Here is a 14,408-nt window from a genome sequence, read left to right as displayed (position 1 = left end):
GCCAGCTGTGTTGGACTCCCTGAGTCTGTCACAAGATTTTGTTATTCATTCCTGTCTAGCTTTCTGATGTCTCCTTTCTTTAGCACAGTTTTAATATGTAATTTTCTTTTAATATAATATATATCATAAGATAATAAATCAACCTTCTGAAACATGGAATCAAGTTTCTCATCTCTTCCCTCATCCTGGGGACCTTCAAACACCACCACAGTGAGGTGCTACGTGTGCTCATTATAAGAGTGTTAATTGTAATCAGTTCTGCAGTTTGTTAACAATAAACTTAGTGGTGTTATTTCTTGAACTAATTTACAGCATATATTAAGTGATAATTTGGCCTTCTGAACACAGATGAAACGGAAGTAATTTCTGGCATTCCTATTTTATAATGTTCCTAAGTGATGCTGACTCTTACATCATCCATAAATAAAATACCTTTTTTAATAATTGTTCTAAAACATTGGAGGAGGGAAAGTTTAAATCCAGGTCTAAAGTTTCCATTTTCAGCAGAAGTTCTCCCCTGACTGACTTGTTCTGACACATACAACAAAACCATTTTTTGGAGTATCTCCTCTGTCACAGTTAAAACAAACAATAGACTGATAAAAACCACCGATATTTTCGTTTTATTATTAAAAATTCCTACTTTTACCAATTTCTTTGCAATACAAATTCCTTTTCTCCTTCTCTGCCCACCAAGGGCCAGCGGGCTGAAGTACGAGAAGGCCAAGGAGTGGCGGATCCCGTGCGTGAACGCACAGTGGCTCTGTGACATCCTGCTGGGCAACTTCGAGGCGCTGCGGCAGATCCAGCACAGCCGCTACACCGTCTTCAACCTCCAGGACCCCCTCTCCCCCAGCCAGCACCTGGTGCTCAACCTGCTGGGTAAGAGTCACAGAACCCTGTGTTCTGCAGCGTTTTATGTGCCTGTTCCATCAGCAGGAGTGTTTGCTCTGGTGTAAATAATTGGGCAGTGTTGTCATTTTTGTTCTGTTCTCCATTCCCTAGATGCTTGGAGAGTCCCATTAAAGGTGTCACCAGAACTTCTAATGGTATGTTGAATTATTGTATATATACAGCTGTTTTGATAAGATCACTCCTTGCCTGTGCTGAAGCTCCTGGTTGTACCTTTTTTTTTTTTTTTTAGGAATCTGAGAATAATCTTTTGCAAAATTAAGGAATTTTAGTGAGATACACAAAATTAAGTTACAGTTGACACACCTTGGGCTAGATGTTTCACTCTTCAATTTCTACATCAGACCTTAATACTTTTTAAATCAGTACCTAACACTCTGCATGTGAGACCACATAAGGGTTTTTAAGATAGAACACCCCAAATCAGTAAGAATTTTGTTAGAGTATTGGCTGAATTTTAAGTATGCTACATAATGTAAGTTAAGGGTGCTACTACATCATATCATCTCTCTGATATATAGTAAGAATTAAAACCATGGGCATATATACCAAGTATTTTAAAATTTAAAAATATATCATGCATACTAATAAGTGTAGTTGATAACCCTGAAATGTCAGCAGGAATGAACAGTGGAAAATTGAAAAACATACAAGAGAAGTAAATTTTTGTTGTGAAGGGTATTCTGTGAACCGTGCAAAATGTGAGTTTTCTGCATATTCAGATTAAGTTGCAGCTTTCCTGTGAGCTCTTACACCTATCTCATGTTTTTGTGTTGTAAATTTTCTTCCCATTTCCGATTTATACTCAATTTTTCACAGTATGTCTTGATGTAGGCAAATTTGTACTACAGGGGACTCTCAGATGGCATTTTATAATTCACAAAAACGCTTTGCCTCACCTCTTGTGTTTGGATCATTTGTATCTCAGTCAGTTTGTAAACTCTTCAGAAAAGAGCTGCTCAGTAACTCTCAAAATGTAATTTGTAGCAATGTTTTAAATGGGGATTCTGGGCACTATAGCTTGAATACCTTTCAGCTCTAGCAATAAGCACTACTGTTTTCCTGACCCTAAGTTTGAAACATTCTTCTTACAGACCTTGTGGATTTGTTTCATGGGCCTGTAGAAAACTGTCATTTAGAAAACTAAATGCTTGTAAAAGTTCGTGGTCTTCATATTTTCCTGAAGATGGAAAACATTCTGCTGTTACAAAAGAAAAAAAGTCCTTGAGAAGGTTCAGTAACCAGTATTAGGATTTAAAATAGCTTTTAACTAACTCAGTTTTGGTTTTCTTACCACCCCTCTTTGCATTCACATAGCAGTTGAGCTCATCTTAAAACTGGATACATTCTTTGTGTGGGTCAGTCACAGCAGATTTTTGTCCATGTTTTGTCTTGTGTAGCAAATGGAGACCTCAGAGATCTGATGGGTGATTTAGTACCTTCCCTTCTGTATTTTTATGGGGACCCTTCTGGCCCATGTGAGGTGGGAGTTTTGTGATTCAGATTGAAAGGAGCTTCTGGGCACAATCTAGTCCAGCTGCCCTCTGGGTGCCCACACAGGAATGTGGTTTGGTAATAGAAAATGCTGGGCATGTGGAAGTGTCAGGGAGGACAAGGTACTTCACTCCTTCACAGGAGACATTTCTATTTGTCTTGGGGTTTGGGGTCCTCTTCTGAGGACAGCTGTCTTGTCAGATGCTGTTGATGCCATCTACCTCTTGCATTTTCATAGTTGAAATGTCTATCAAAATGTGAATATGTGCACTTTTCTTTCCAGCTGCTCGTGCTATGGGCTGACTAGCATAAAAATGCCAGGCCTGAGAGCAGGGAACAAACCCCTGTGGCTTGTTCCTCCCAGAGGAACATTCTCACAGCAAGGCTGGTACAATGCTGCCTGTCTTTCTGGTCATGTGCCTCTTAGCATTCTTCATTAAATTTCAGGTATTGAAGGTTAAAAAGAAATAGATGTCACACACTCCTCCACCTGAGAGCTGTGGTTTCAAGTTACTCAGACCAAGGAGAACCTAAAAGCTACATTTGATCACCCCTGGGCACATGCTCTGGGGGCTGATCTAGTACTGAGGAGATGGCACTTTCTCTCCAGCTTCTGTTTATGTAGTTAAGGAACTTGAGTTTATAACAGTATTTCCTGGGATATTACCATTCCATGAAATTTAGCACCAGAAAGAATATTGTATTTTTCATGTACTTAACAAATGGGCAGGCTTTAGTCTCTTTCTCATTTAATTAATTGGCTTTTCCATTGATAATTAGCAGTGTTATTTAAAGGAAGAAAATCCCACAATATTTTATTTGGTGTGCACTTTCAGAGTTACCCAAGTTTGTGGAGAAGCTTTGGCTCAATCTCAGCATTGCTGTTGGCCCTGTTGTGTCAGTATTGGGTACCCCATATACAGCAGCAGGGTGTAATTTTTATTTGTGATTAATTCTGGACAGAAGTAATTTTCCCTGTTTAATTCAGATCTAAACATGTGACTGGTCTGATTTCAGGGAGTGAGGTTGCCTTTGAAACCAAAGCAGAATGAAGCCAGTCTTCAGCCGTCTTCCAAAAGAGCGAGGTGAGAACAGTGAGCACTCAATGCCCCTTTATTGTCTGTTCCTCAGAAGTGTCAGCTGCACATCAGCCTGCACCATCCTGTGCCCTGCTCACTGAAATTACTCTCAGTGGGCTTTGGATGTTGCCTGTTCCTCAGCTGGCAGGGCAAAACAATAACTGGGAGAGTTGGGAGAGTGCAGAAAGAGAATATTTCATGTTCTCTGCATGGTGATTTTTTCTTTCAGAAAAAGTTATGCCTAATTCTTATTCATCTGGGTCATTCCATTGGTAAAACTTGCAAAAGTGTGCTTGTCTAAATTTCAAAATTACAATTCTACAGCCTTGTGCCCAAACATCACATTGTGCTGTATTTCCCATTTTCTGTAGGATTGAAGACCTGCCTCCACCTACTAAGAAACTCACCCCTGAGCTGACACCAATGGTGCTCTTCACAGGATTTGAACCTATGCAAGTGCAACAGTACATTAAGGTGACTTTCAGGCTTATCTCTTGTGAGCTACATTGAAACATCTGACAGTTTTTTATGGATGTTGAATTTTTGCTAAGACTTTTGATAAGCATATACCTAGTGGATAAAAACCAGTACTTCCCAGCCCTGAGGTTAGGGTAGGTTTATGTGAAATGATTTTTATTTGGTAGCTGTTCTCCTTTAATTAACTACTTTACACTACTGTACGACTTGCTTTTTCTGTCTGTAGGACTGCTTTAAAAAACAAGAATGCCCTTTACACATTTGTTTTTAAATCAGCAAATTTCATGACCAAATTTAGGTGAGAAAAATAGTGATAGTTGTACTGGAAAAGACCCAGGATTCTTCTAGTGGGGTTGCTGTCTGTAGTACCAAATGCTTCAAAGACAGCTGATGACAAAGCTTACGGCAGGTGTGAGATAAGTTCCTGGGGAGGTTTTGTTCTGTTCCCTAATAAAGCTCTGCTAAAACTTTAAAGTAAATTATTTATAACATTCAGATAGTGAGAAGTAACTGAGGCTTAGTTTGGGTTACTACATTTCTTAGAAATGTATATTTTGATGTCCTCAAAAATATAAAATATTTTCTTCATTATACCTATACTTGGTTTTAAAGTGGTTCAGCTTCAGAGGTCATTTTTCCCTTGCAGTGTGTGCATTTGAAGCTTGATATTGAATATTTTGGGACATAAAATGTTTTTCAGTGTATCCCATAAAGTTCCAGTATCAATTTCTTGTTCCTGTCTTGTTGGTTCCAGGTTAATTATCTAGAGAATCTGTTTTGGTAACAGCTATGGCTCAGAAATTTAAAAAAAATCAACTTCAGCCTCAAAGCTTGTGAAGTTCAATGTAAACCTGTCAGCACTGATGCTAGGAAAACCATGCAGAGTTTGGGTACCTAACTGGGGCTGGGTACTCCTCATCTTACCGAGATGGAGGAGTAATCTTTGTGCCTGTATGGCCAAAGGGTCCCTTCTACATCAGGGTGGAAGCCTTGCAAGGTCTGCACTCATGAGTGTGAGTGCTTGAGGTGAACATAGAAAAGCAGCCTTTGCCTTTCAGGGGTACAATGTCCTGTTCACAGAGTGTTACCAGGAAGGAGGAAACAGTGGAGAGGTTCAGTGTCATTAAATAATATTTTTATGGGTCATCTTTATGCTAACCATCAGAGCATGGTACAGAAGAGCCACAAGAACTGTCCCTGTCCTTTGTGCTCATCATTATCAGAGCAGTGGAGTGCACAGAGACCTCTTAGGCCTTCTAATCTAACCAACCCTTAGGCCTTCTTGCTTTGGGACTCCCAGGCATTCATGCAATAAAAACCCTAGTCTGTTAAATATTTATACTTATAGATATTGGTGTGCGTTTTATTTATCTGGGCCAGTTGTTTGTCTCAATCAGAAGTCCAAGGTGCATGGTTACTAAAGCTGTCCAAGTATTTTTTTATCCTTGAAATCTTTATGAGGGGAGCACTCTTTATCTCTGACACCTGTGGTAATCTGATGTGCCTCACCAGCTCATTCATTGTGTCACTCATTCCTTCACATAATGACTGGCTTAATTGATAAGGTAGCAACTGTGAGGAGCTAGTTTGAGTTAGGTGGCTTAACCAAGGAAAAGGGAATAGTTGCTCAGTATCATCAGAAATACTTGTGGAAAATGTGGTTTTCATGAGATGCTTTTCTCTTCAAAGAAAACCTAACAAAATTAAGTTTGCTGTAGCTACAGTGTATACTGCTGTAGCTGCAGTGTGTACTGTACACACCTACAATGTGTGCTTCCCTAGAAGAGAGCAGAATTATTATATATTCTTACTATTGCTTACCTTTAATTTAATATCCTTTTTCACTGAAAAAAAATTTAATTTTTATCTTATAGTTAGTTCCTTGCTTTAAAAAAAGCACAACCCAAAATCAAAAAACTGCAGAAGTGGGAAATTGTTTTTAATCTTGCTAGGTGATGTTTATGTCTGGAAATACCTGGATTTTCAGTGGCTGTAAATTCTATCAAAATTAATCAGCTTGAGTAAAGGAAGCACTGCAACACATAAATCTATATTTACTCTTTCATTAGGAGCTTAGATTGATTTGATGAGATGATATGATATAAAGTTTCTTTTTCCCCTCTATTTCTTTAACAACTATTCCACTCTGGTTTGTGTTTTGTACAACTTTCAGAAGCTGTATATCCTTGGGGGTGAAGTAGCAGACTCTGCCCAGAAGTGCACCCATCTCATTGCCAGTAAAGTGACCCGAACTGTCAAATTCCTGACAGCAATTTCTGTAGTCAAGCACATAGTAACTCCTGAGTGGTTAGAAGAGTGTTTCAAATGCCAGAAATTTGTTGGTAAGTTAAATTAGTGTCAATTCCTACAGTAAAATAAATGTTCATTGACATATTTAAATACACTTTGTTGTTTTGTCTTCTGACTTCAGTATTTCTTACAGTTTTCTAAGGAGTTCAGCTTTTGAAAGGAGAAATTCTAATTCTACAACAAGTCTGATTGTCATCATTCGCACCTCTTGAAGAATAATTTGCAAAGATTTTAAATACAAAGCTAGTTTGTACTCCACTTGAGTTAGAATGTTGTCTTGTTCTTGTGACAGCTTTGCTTAACCGTACTGTGTTTGATTTTCTTTCTTTAAATCAAGTTCTCTTTCAGCAGAATATTTTGTTTCATTTCATTTTCATTTGTTTTAATACAGTTTTTTTCCCCTTAAATGGAAGAAAAACACACTTAAAAAGTTAGTGTTAGGGTGATTAAATGATTGGATATTGTTAAATACTGTGTTTCTTTCTTGTGTAGCCATTTTGTAGATTTTTACTTGTGGCTGCATAATTTTTTAATTCACCCTTTCTGAGAGGGTGATTATTTGGTTTATGGTGATGATTGTTTTGTGCATATATAATTCTAAGAAAAAATGTATAACATCACTGGCTAATCACTGTAAAAACTTGAATCTATGGATCATTAACTAATAAACCAGCAAACATTTTTAGAAATCTCAAGAGGGCAATTTGCTTATTTCACATCAGTGAACTGAGAAACTGATTAATTTGAAAACTCTTAGAAGATGAAGAAAATCAGGGATTTAGGATGGCTGTTGTGATCTAGTACTTGAAGTACTTTACTTGTTTTCTGAAATTAGGTTGATTTGTAGCTAATGGGCTGGTTCCAGCTTTGTCCCTGCTGTAATGATGGAAAATACAGCAGTTGTTTGCAAAAATTTTCCTAACTGTTTCTTTTGTCCTTTGGAAGAGTATTAACACTGTCTCTAACAAGTTGTCAGAATTGTCCTTGGGCAGACCAATTTGTTCTCTGTATAATTTTTTTGTTTTGATTTTTTTACTTAGAGGTTTTGGATTAAATTTGATATAGAAATGTGTTTGACGTAGTTTTTGTGGAAAGATAAAGACTGAAATTCCATCCCTAATAAAAGAAGAAAAATTGGGTGAATTGCAGGACAAATAAAACAGATGAAAATTTCTTTCTGTTTAAGACTGTGTGAGGACTTGAAGATAGTTCCTGGGCTCCCATAAGTGGTCACAGTAATTCCAGTTTAAACTTAATCCTTCTGCTTGATTATTCTCCTTTGCAGAAAATCAAAAAATAAAAATTTGCAAGTACCTCCAATAAACTAGAAAAAGGGACTTGATAGGACAGTGATTGTTGTTAGGTATGCAAGTGTAAAACAAAGTTTTAATTCCCCAAGTATTTGGGAGTCACCTTTGTAAAAAGCCTACTGAAGAGGAGGTATATTATAATCTTGTTAAATTCTAGTAGGTGTCTGCCAGTCAGAGCCACTCTGCCACCAGGATGTTCTGCTCAGATTCCATCCTGGGCCATGGGGATGTCTGTGTTTTGTGTGCCACATCATCAGTCTTTCTTTTTCAGATGAGCAGAACTTTGTGCTCAGAGATGCTGAAGCTGAGGTGCTTTTCTGCTTCAGTTTAGAGGAGTCTCTAAAGAGAGCACAAGTAGCTCCACTGTTCAAGGTATGCAGTTTACCACAGCATTTAAACACTTGGGAGTTTTTCAATCTGATTTTTCAGCATTGGAACTGCAGGTTTTATATCTGAAACAGTAGAGCAGGCTGGCATATAACATGAAACATTTGTTGTAAATTTTGGTTTTGACTTTATGCCTGTTTTCTGCCTAAGCATTGGGGTGGATGTAAACCCTCTGAATGACTGGATCCTGTAGATGTTAACCACGCAGGCTCAGAATATTTGTTCCCTTCCAAAATTCAGAACATTGCTCTGTTACTTGCAGAAAGCCATTTATGGAAAAGACTTTCTATTCTTTGTTTTCTCTTGTTTTTTACACCAGCCTCACAGCCAGAGCACTTGCCCATAGAAATGGGAGTGTGAGAATGAGTTTGCCCCTCAGCCTCAGGGAGTTCTGTTGTGAATCTCCTTGGAGACTGCCTTTCCACCAGGCTGTTTGCTAGGATGGTGGGAGATGTTTTTGTGCCTCTGGTTAAAATTACATTACAATGCAGAGAGGTTTCTGGAGATCTGAGTTGCTAAAGATTCTTCAGCCTAACTGAATTACAGACTGTTTATGGAGGTGAACCACCTAAAGCAGGTATTTTTTCTACCTGTAATGAAGAAGGATCTATGTCTTCTATTATGTCTAAATGCTACATTTTGCTCTCATTTTTGCAGATTAAATAGCAAGGTGTTCTCTGGTTCTTTTATTCCTAGCTGATAAACAGAGATAATCTACTTTGTGATCTGGTCACCTATCTCAGTCAAGTAGTAGAATAACTTTTGTCAGGAAGTAATAAATTGGGTGTTAACTAAAAGGTAAAAGTTCTTTTGTAACGCTTGAGATGTCCCTGTGCTCAAAGAAGTGAGGAGCATTGTTCTATGTGTCTCACCAAGCTGCAGTTGTTACTTTACAGGTTCAGAAATAGTCACACCTGAACTGTTCAAATTCATCAAAATTGTGCATTTGCCCCTCCAGGGGAAACATCAGTAGTAATTAAGGACAACTCATCAACTGATGAATCTGTGTCCATAAGCCCAACCCCAGCTTACAAAGCCTGCCCTGTTGTATAAAAGTGTCACATGACATTAAAACTTCATGTTTTACAGAAATCAAATAGCATAATAATGCTTTTTCTCATTCTTCCTTTTCTCTTTTTAGGGAAAATATTTTTACATTACACCTGGAATTTGTCCCAGTCTTTCCACCATGAAAGCCATTGTGGAGTGTGCAGGAGGAAAAGTATTGTCCAAACAACCTTCCTTTAGAAAACTCATGGAGCATAAGCAGAACAAAGTGTGTTGGGTGTTCCTTTCTAAAATTTATTTATAATACCTTACCATGTTTTTCTGAGCTAACCATTCCTTTTTTTCCTTTAGAGTTTGCCAGAGATAATCTTGATTTCCTGTGAAAATGACCTTCATTTATGTCGAGAATATTTTGCACGAGGCATAGGTAAGTACAAGCTTTTGTTGTGGTTGAACAGTATAACTGATACTTGGATTTTTTTTCTATTTCCCTGTTATTATTATTATTATACAGATACAGAGATCTTTTGAAGCTTTTAGGTACTAATAGAGGAATACATGGACTATCCTGCAAACCATGGAGAAATCTAAGCCAGCTGTTTGCTGGATATATCTAATAGTTATTTTATTGGCAGATCACCATAAATTTTTGAATTTAGCATCAATTGAAACTTCAGTGTATTACCAACATTATTCTCATCCTAAGTTCAAAGCACAGCCCTGTACCAGCTACTAAGAAGAAAATTACCTGAAACCAGGGCACCATCTCAGTATTCATCAACTGAGTTCGGGGTTTTCACTTCAGTTATTTTCACTTTAGTGCAGAGCCCCAAGAAATGCTGTATTTAGTAACAGTGCCAGGTGTGAGACACCTGCAGAATGAGGCAGAATTTCTGTGTAGAGTGTGAACTGTATGAATTTTGATATTTCCAGATGTCCACAATGCTGAGTTTGTCCTGACTGGAGTGCTTACTCAAACACTGGATTATGAATCATATCCTTTTTGTGTAAAGACATTCTGCTGCTTAGGGGAGTATGGTTTACTGAAAGTTTTTTCTTAATTAAGAACTAATTAATTGTAATTTTTTAGGATATGTAATGTTTACTTGGTAGGAGGGTAGTTTAACACCCAGGAAATTAACTTAAATTCAGTATGGAATTACTTTTTGATGGGAAATACTTCAAAGGAGAAGTAAGGCAGGGTGGTCACAAAGGAGTAGTAAATATTAGTAAATAATAGAATAAATTAGTAAATAGTAGAATATTAGGCAATGGGGAGAGAACTTGCCACTAAGGAAAATATTTGGCACAAGTTACTTTCAGATGAGGTAAGCAGCTTTTTCTGAAGATTACAGACCCTGTTTGGTAAATGCAGTGGAGGAACCAGTAAGGCCTCTGTGTCTTTATACATGTTTTTTATAGAATTTGTATTTTGCTGTCATTTCTTACAGTTGTTCTTCCTTAACAAGCTTACATATAAATTTACTTGATGGATAGTAAAATGCCTTACTGCTCCAGGATCCTTGGAGCATTATATCTAGCTGTTCAGCCATTGTACAAAGCAACTAGAACTTCCTGTGGATGCTGTTTTCCAGCTGTTTTCCTAGGGATGATGAGCAGTTTAAAGCAGGAAAGCAAAAATAAACTGCATCTTTTTTAGGATGTGTAATTTTATTATGCTGAAACATAATTTACTATGTTTTGTATTATACTACCATTTTAAAAGAGCCCACTTTAGGTATCATGATGAGCCCATTTTTAAGCATTTTAAAATAAATTATGGTACTTCAGCCAAAAGTGTAATTTGGATGTAAAAATGAAAGGGCTTGCTATCTATTAAATTATGGATGTCAAAGATGAAAATGTTTTGTACTTTATTTTTATTTCTTATACTCTATTTTCTTTTATATTGATATTTTGCCCACATTTGAAATAAATGTACTTTTAAATGTTTTACTCTATATTTTAGTGGTCGTTCATTTTTTTGAATACTGTGCAACAATAGCACTCTGGTAAGAGTAAATTACTCAAATCTTTTTCCAAGCAATGTGAAATTATTTTAAGCTTATTTTACCAGGTATGTTTTAATATATGAATCCCAGTGTTTAAAGGGAAATAATTGTAAATGTGTATATGTGTTTTTACTGAAGAAGAGAAGCAGCTTGAAGGAGAAACTATAACCCTGCATATTCCACTGTTGTGATAACCTTTTGTTTGTATAGTGAGTTTTACTAAATAAATATTAAAAAATCAGTCTCCTGAATCTATATTCAATGGTATTTCCTAAAACACACACAGTGCTAATAATCTGATTTGACCATTTTTATCAGTTTAGATTCCAGTAGATGGAAAAGTGATCCTAAAAGCATTTGTTTTCTTTCTGATCATCAAGGCAATTCAGCTCTGATGCTGTGTAAACAAGTGAGTATCTGCACTCCCCCATAAGGAAATTACTGATTTCAAATCTCTTTTGTGCTGTGGCTTAAATCCAGCTGCTGCTTGCATTTACTGATTCTCTTGCCTTTCTCCCAGTGCCTTACTTGAACAAAGTGCTTAAGTGAATGACAAATTGCTGCTGTAAGAACACAGTGGTAGTAAATGTCACGATGAGTGAGGTCCCTCAGAGGTCACTGTGTGCCTGTTGCCTTTTATTGCTGCCTCTGGTTCCTCTCCTGTATCCTTGTCCTGACCTGCTCCTGGGCTTGGCTTTTCTTTTGGGTGCAGTAGGGGCTGAGTGAGGATCACAGGAATGGTAACATTTCTACCAGTGTGACTTTTGTAAGGTGGCAAAGTGGGATAAATGAGAATTTTGCACTTTGGTCACATTGGTTTAAAGTGAATGAAAGGTTAAAAAGGTGTGGTAAGGATGGGAGGAAATGGTAGTTTTTCACAAATGCCATTTACTTATGTCAGGGTTCTGTGTTTATTCTTAGTGTGATGTTCAGCTTGCTGAAGTGCAGCTTCCTTTTCATTATGAGACAGATGCAGGAAAAGTCTGTAATGTGGAGACCTAAGGTTGGAAACTGGTTATATGATTTTGTGCTTTAACTTTAAAAATAGTAAAAAAAAAAGGAGGGTCTGCAGTGGGAGGTAACTGTTGGTTGATGAGTTGTGGTACAAATTACTTGAATTGTTCAGACGTGTGGACCTGGCAAGTCTGGTCTCCCTGTCAGTGGAGGAGAGAACATCTCTGAAACCTGACTTAAAGAGCCCTGCAGAGACACATCTCTCAGCAGTTCAGCAAAGTAGTTTAGTTATCTCACTCTTTTAGAAGACAGAAAATAAATAAAGTTAATCCCACCCTAAAGAACATCATAATACATTGCATGAATACTATTTTTACTGGAGAAAATAAATGCACCTTTTTTCCCACATAAGAATGTAATACTGAAATGATCTAAATCTGTGTTCATGTCTTTGAATGAAGAGATTTTCTTCATTGTACTCATTACCAAGGGACAGGAAGATTTGTGAGTGCCTTTTCCTTTAAAACAATTATCACCTGTTTCAGCTTTGAATGCTTGGCAGTTTGGTGGTACAGATCTTAACTTGGATGCATATTTGTACCTGTCATGCATTCAGCCAGTCTGCCTTCCTAGAGATGGGTTGTCCTATTATATATATCCAGCAAACAGTAAATGCTGCTTTTAGAGACAGGAGTGTTGTCAGTGTGTCAGGAGTGAGCTCAGTTGTGCACAAAGCCAGGCCCAAGGCACAAGACATTGCCCCACTGGGTCCTGGCAGCTAAAGAGAGCTGCTGCAACAGCTGGGTGAGGATGAGAGCCTCACTGAGGGAAAACAGGTTTGGTTTGTGGGCAGCTTCAGCCTCAGCACCATAGACTGCTCCACTCCATTTATGCTCATGAGTTCTCAGCCTCTTGCAGGATTGGCTTCCTCCACATTTTCTCCAATGAAGCAATGTTGAGGATATGTAATACCTTTGCCAAAAGCTGTTAAGAGTTAAGACATGTGAATGCAGTAGCATCTGCAAGGTAAATTTCCTTATGAAAACTATCCAAAATGCTGTCAGATCTGCATAGAGAAGCTTGAAGAAAACCAAATGTGATCATGGAACAAATGAACCCCTTGGGAAACATGAGTGGTAGTGCATCTGTTTCATGATCAGTGAAGACAGTGTGTTTATGTAGCCAACATAAAAGTATGACTGATTTGATTAACCTTTCAATTAGAGTGAAAAACACAACCTGCCAAGAAATAGTCTTTCAAGAACCACAGGAGCTGTCCAGAGCCAACTGGCTTGCACAGATGTTACTGTGTGTGTGATTAGTGATAGAGAAAGGGTTTTGATGGAGTATTCTGGTACAGCATTGCTGTTAGGAACATACTCAAGTGTAATACTCAAATATCTATGTGATTCTGTCCTCTGTATCAGGGAAAAAAGAAAAAGTACCTTTTCATGTTGTTGCAAAAGATCCGTAATAAAAACTACACAACTTGGGTTGTGTAGAAAACCTGTTCTGATAAAGTAGTTATTTAAAGGTAAATTAGAACATGTCTAATAGCAAAGACATTCCATCAGTTAGGACAGGTTGGAAGTCAAGCACACATGGTCTCCACTGGTTACTGTGCAGCTTTCCTTGCTGTGAGTTATCAGGTACAATTGTGGAACTGATTTCCAGAAACACATCTGGAGTAGAGCTCTGGAGATTAAGTGCCCAGTATCTCAAAGGATGGAGGTGCCACTTCGGTGGGCATTTTGTTTCTGCATTTTGCTACCCTCAAGAAAATAAATAAATAAATAATCTCTGTATTTAGTCAGAAAATCAATTGTTCCACAAGTAGCTGGTGATGCTCATTTCATCCCCACACCCTCTCCATCAGTGTCTGGCTCTCACATTCTTATTGTGAAGCACAAGAGGCTCCTCCCAAGGGACAGACATGGTTGAGAAGCTTCCTCAGTGGGACAGAGGAACTTTCCCTGGAGGACTGAGCCCTCGGGGGATGAGCACTTCAAAGAGAATTTTAACCTGCATCCTGTGTATGCTGACAAGTGTGAAGAGTGAGGGATGCTTGGAAAAATGCTCCCACCTTCACCAAAAGGATACATTTTTCTGATCCTTGAGCAGTGTTTTGTCAGAAACAGACCAGGCTGGGTCTGCCAGGGAGGAAGCACCAGTAACAGCTTTGAGTGGGTTTGTCCTTGTAGCAAGCTACACCAAAAAGAAAAGGAGTATTTTAAGCTCAAGAGGCCAAATTTCATTAATATGTCAGTCAAAAGACATATTAATCTAGCTCTATGAAAGACATGGAACAGAAGTTTCCCTCCCTGCTTTTTGTGTCTTCATAGGACAGATCCTCACTTAATTCTATTTAACTTGGAGTGTTGTGGGCAATTACACAGCCCTTTCTGGTTACAGGAATTTTCTCCGTATAGATACTGCAAACATTTCAATAAGCAAATAGAAAACCT

The 14,408-nt window shown here is 38.0% G+C and overlaps 1 protein-coding gene and 1 long non-coding RNA gene across 2 annotated transcripts in view; one reads left to right on the top strand and one right to left on the bottom strand.

The window, feature by feature from the left end:
• Positions 1-10,938, top strand: part of PAXIP1 (PAX interacting protein 1) — a 31,064-nt gene extending 20,126 nt beyond the window's left edge. Inside the window, exons 12-21 of the mRNA XM_059474624.1 lie at positions 698-882; positions 1,006-1,049; positions 3,424-3,491; positions 3,857-3,959; positions 6,136-6,304; positions 7,854-7,954; positions 9,111-9,245; positions 9,329-9,404; positions 9,911-9,975; positions 10,456-10,938. Of these exons, the coding sequence (XP_059330607.1) occupies positions 698-882; positions 1,006-1,049; positions 3,424-3,491; positions 3,857-3,959; positions 6,136-6,304; positions 7,854-7,954; positions 9,111-9,245; positions 9,329-9,404; positions 9,911-9,975; positions 10,456-10,467 (958 nt within the window). The 3' untranslated portion in view covers positions 10,468-10,938. The remainder of the gene's footprint in view (positions 1-697; positions 883-1,005; positions 1,050-3,423; positions 3,492-3,856; positions 3,960-6,135; positions 6,305-7,853; positions 7,955-9,110; positions 9,246-9,328; positions 9,405-9,910; positions 9,976-10,455) is intronic.
• A 954-nt stretch (positions 10,939-11,892) lies between these two features.
• Positions 11,893-14,150, bottom strand: LOC132083300 (uncharacterized). The gene is made up of 2 exons (XR_009419913.1): positions 14,044-14,150; positions 11,893-12,927 (listed from the first exon to the last, which is right to left on the bottom strand). It is a non-coding gene; the product is annotated as an uncharacterized LOC132083300 (long non-coding RNA).
• Between the last annotated feature and the right edge of the window lie 258 nt (positions 14,151-14,408).

Source organism: Ammospiza nelsoni, chromosome 1 (genome assembly GCF_027579445.1).
Source record: "Ammospiza nelsoni isolate bAmmNel1 chromosome 1, bAmmNel1.pri, whole genome shotgun sequence".
In the NCBI taxonomy this organism is placed as follows: domain Eukaryota; kingdom Metazoa; phylum Chordata; class Aves; order Passeriformes; family Passerellidae; genus Ammospiza; species Ammospiza nelsoni.
This window is presented reverse-complemented; position numbering and strand designations above follow the sequence as displayed.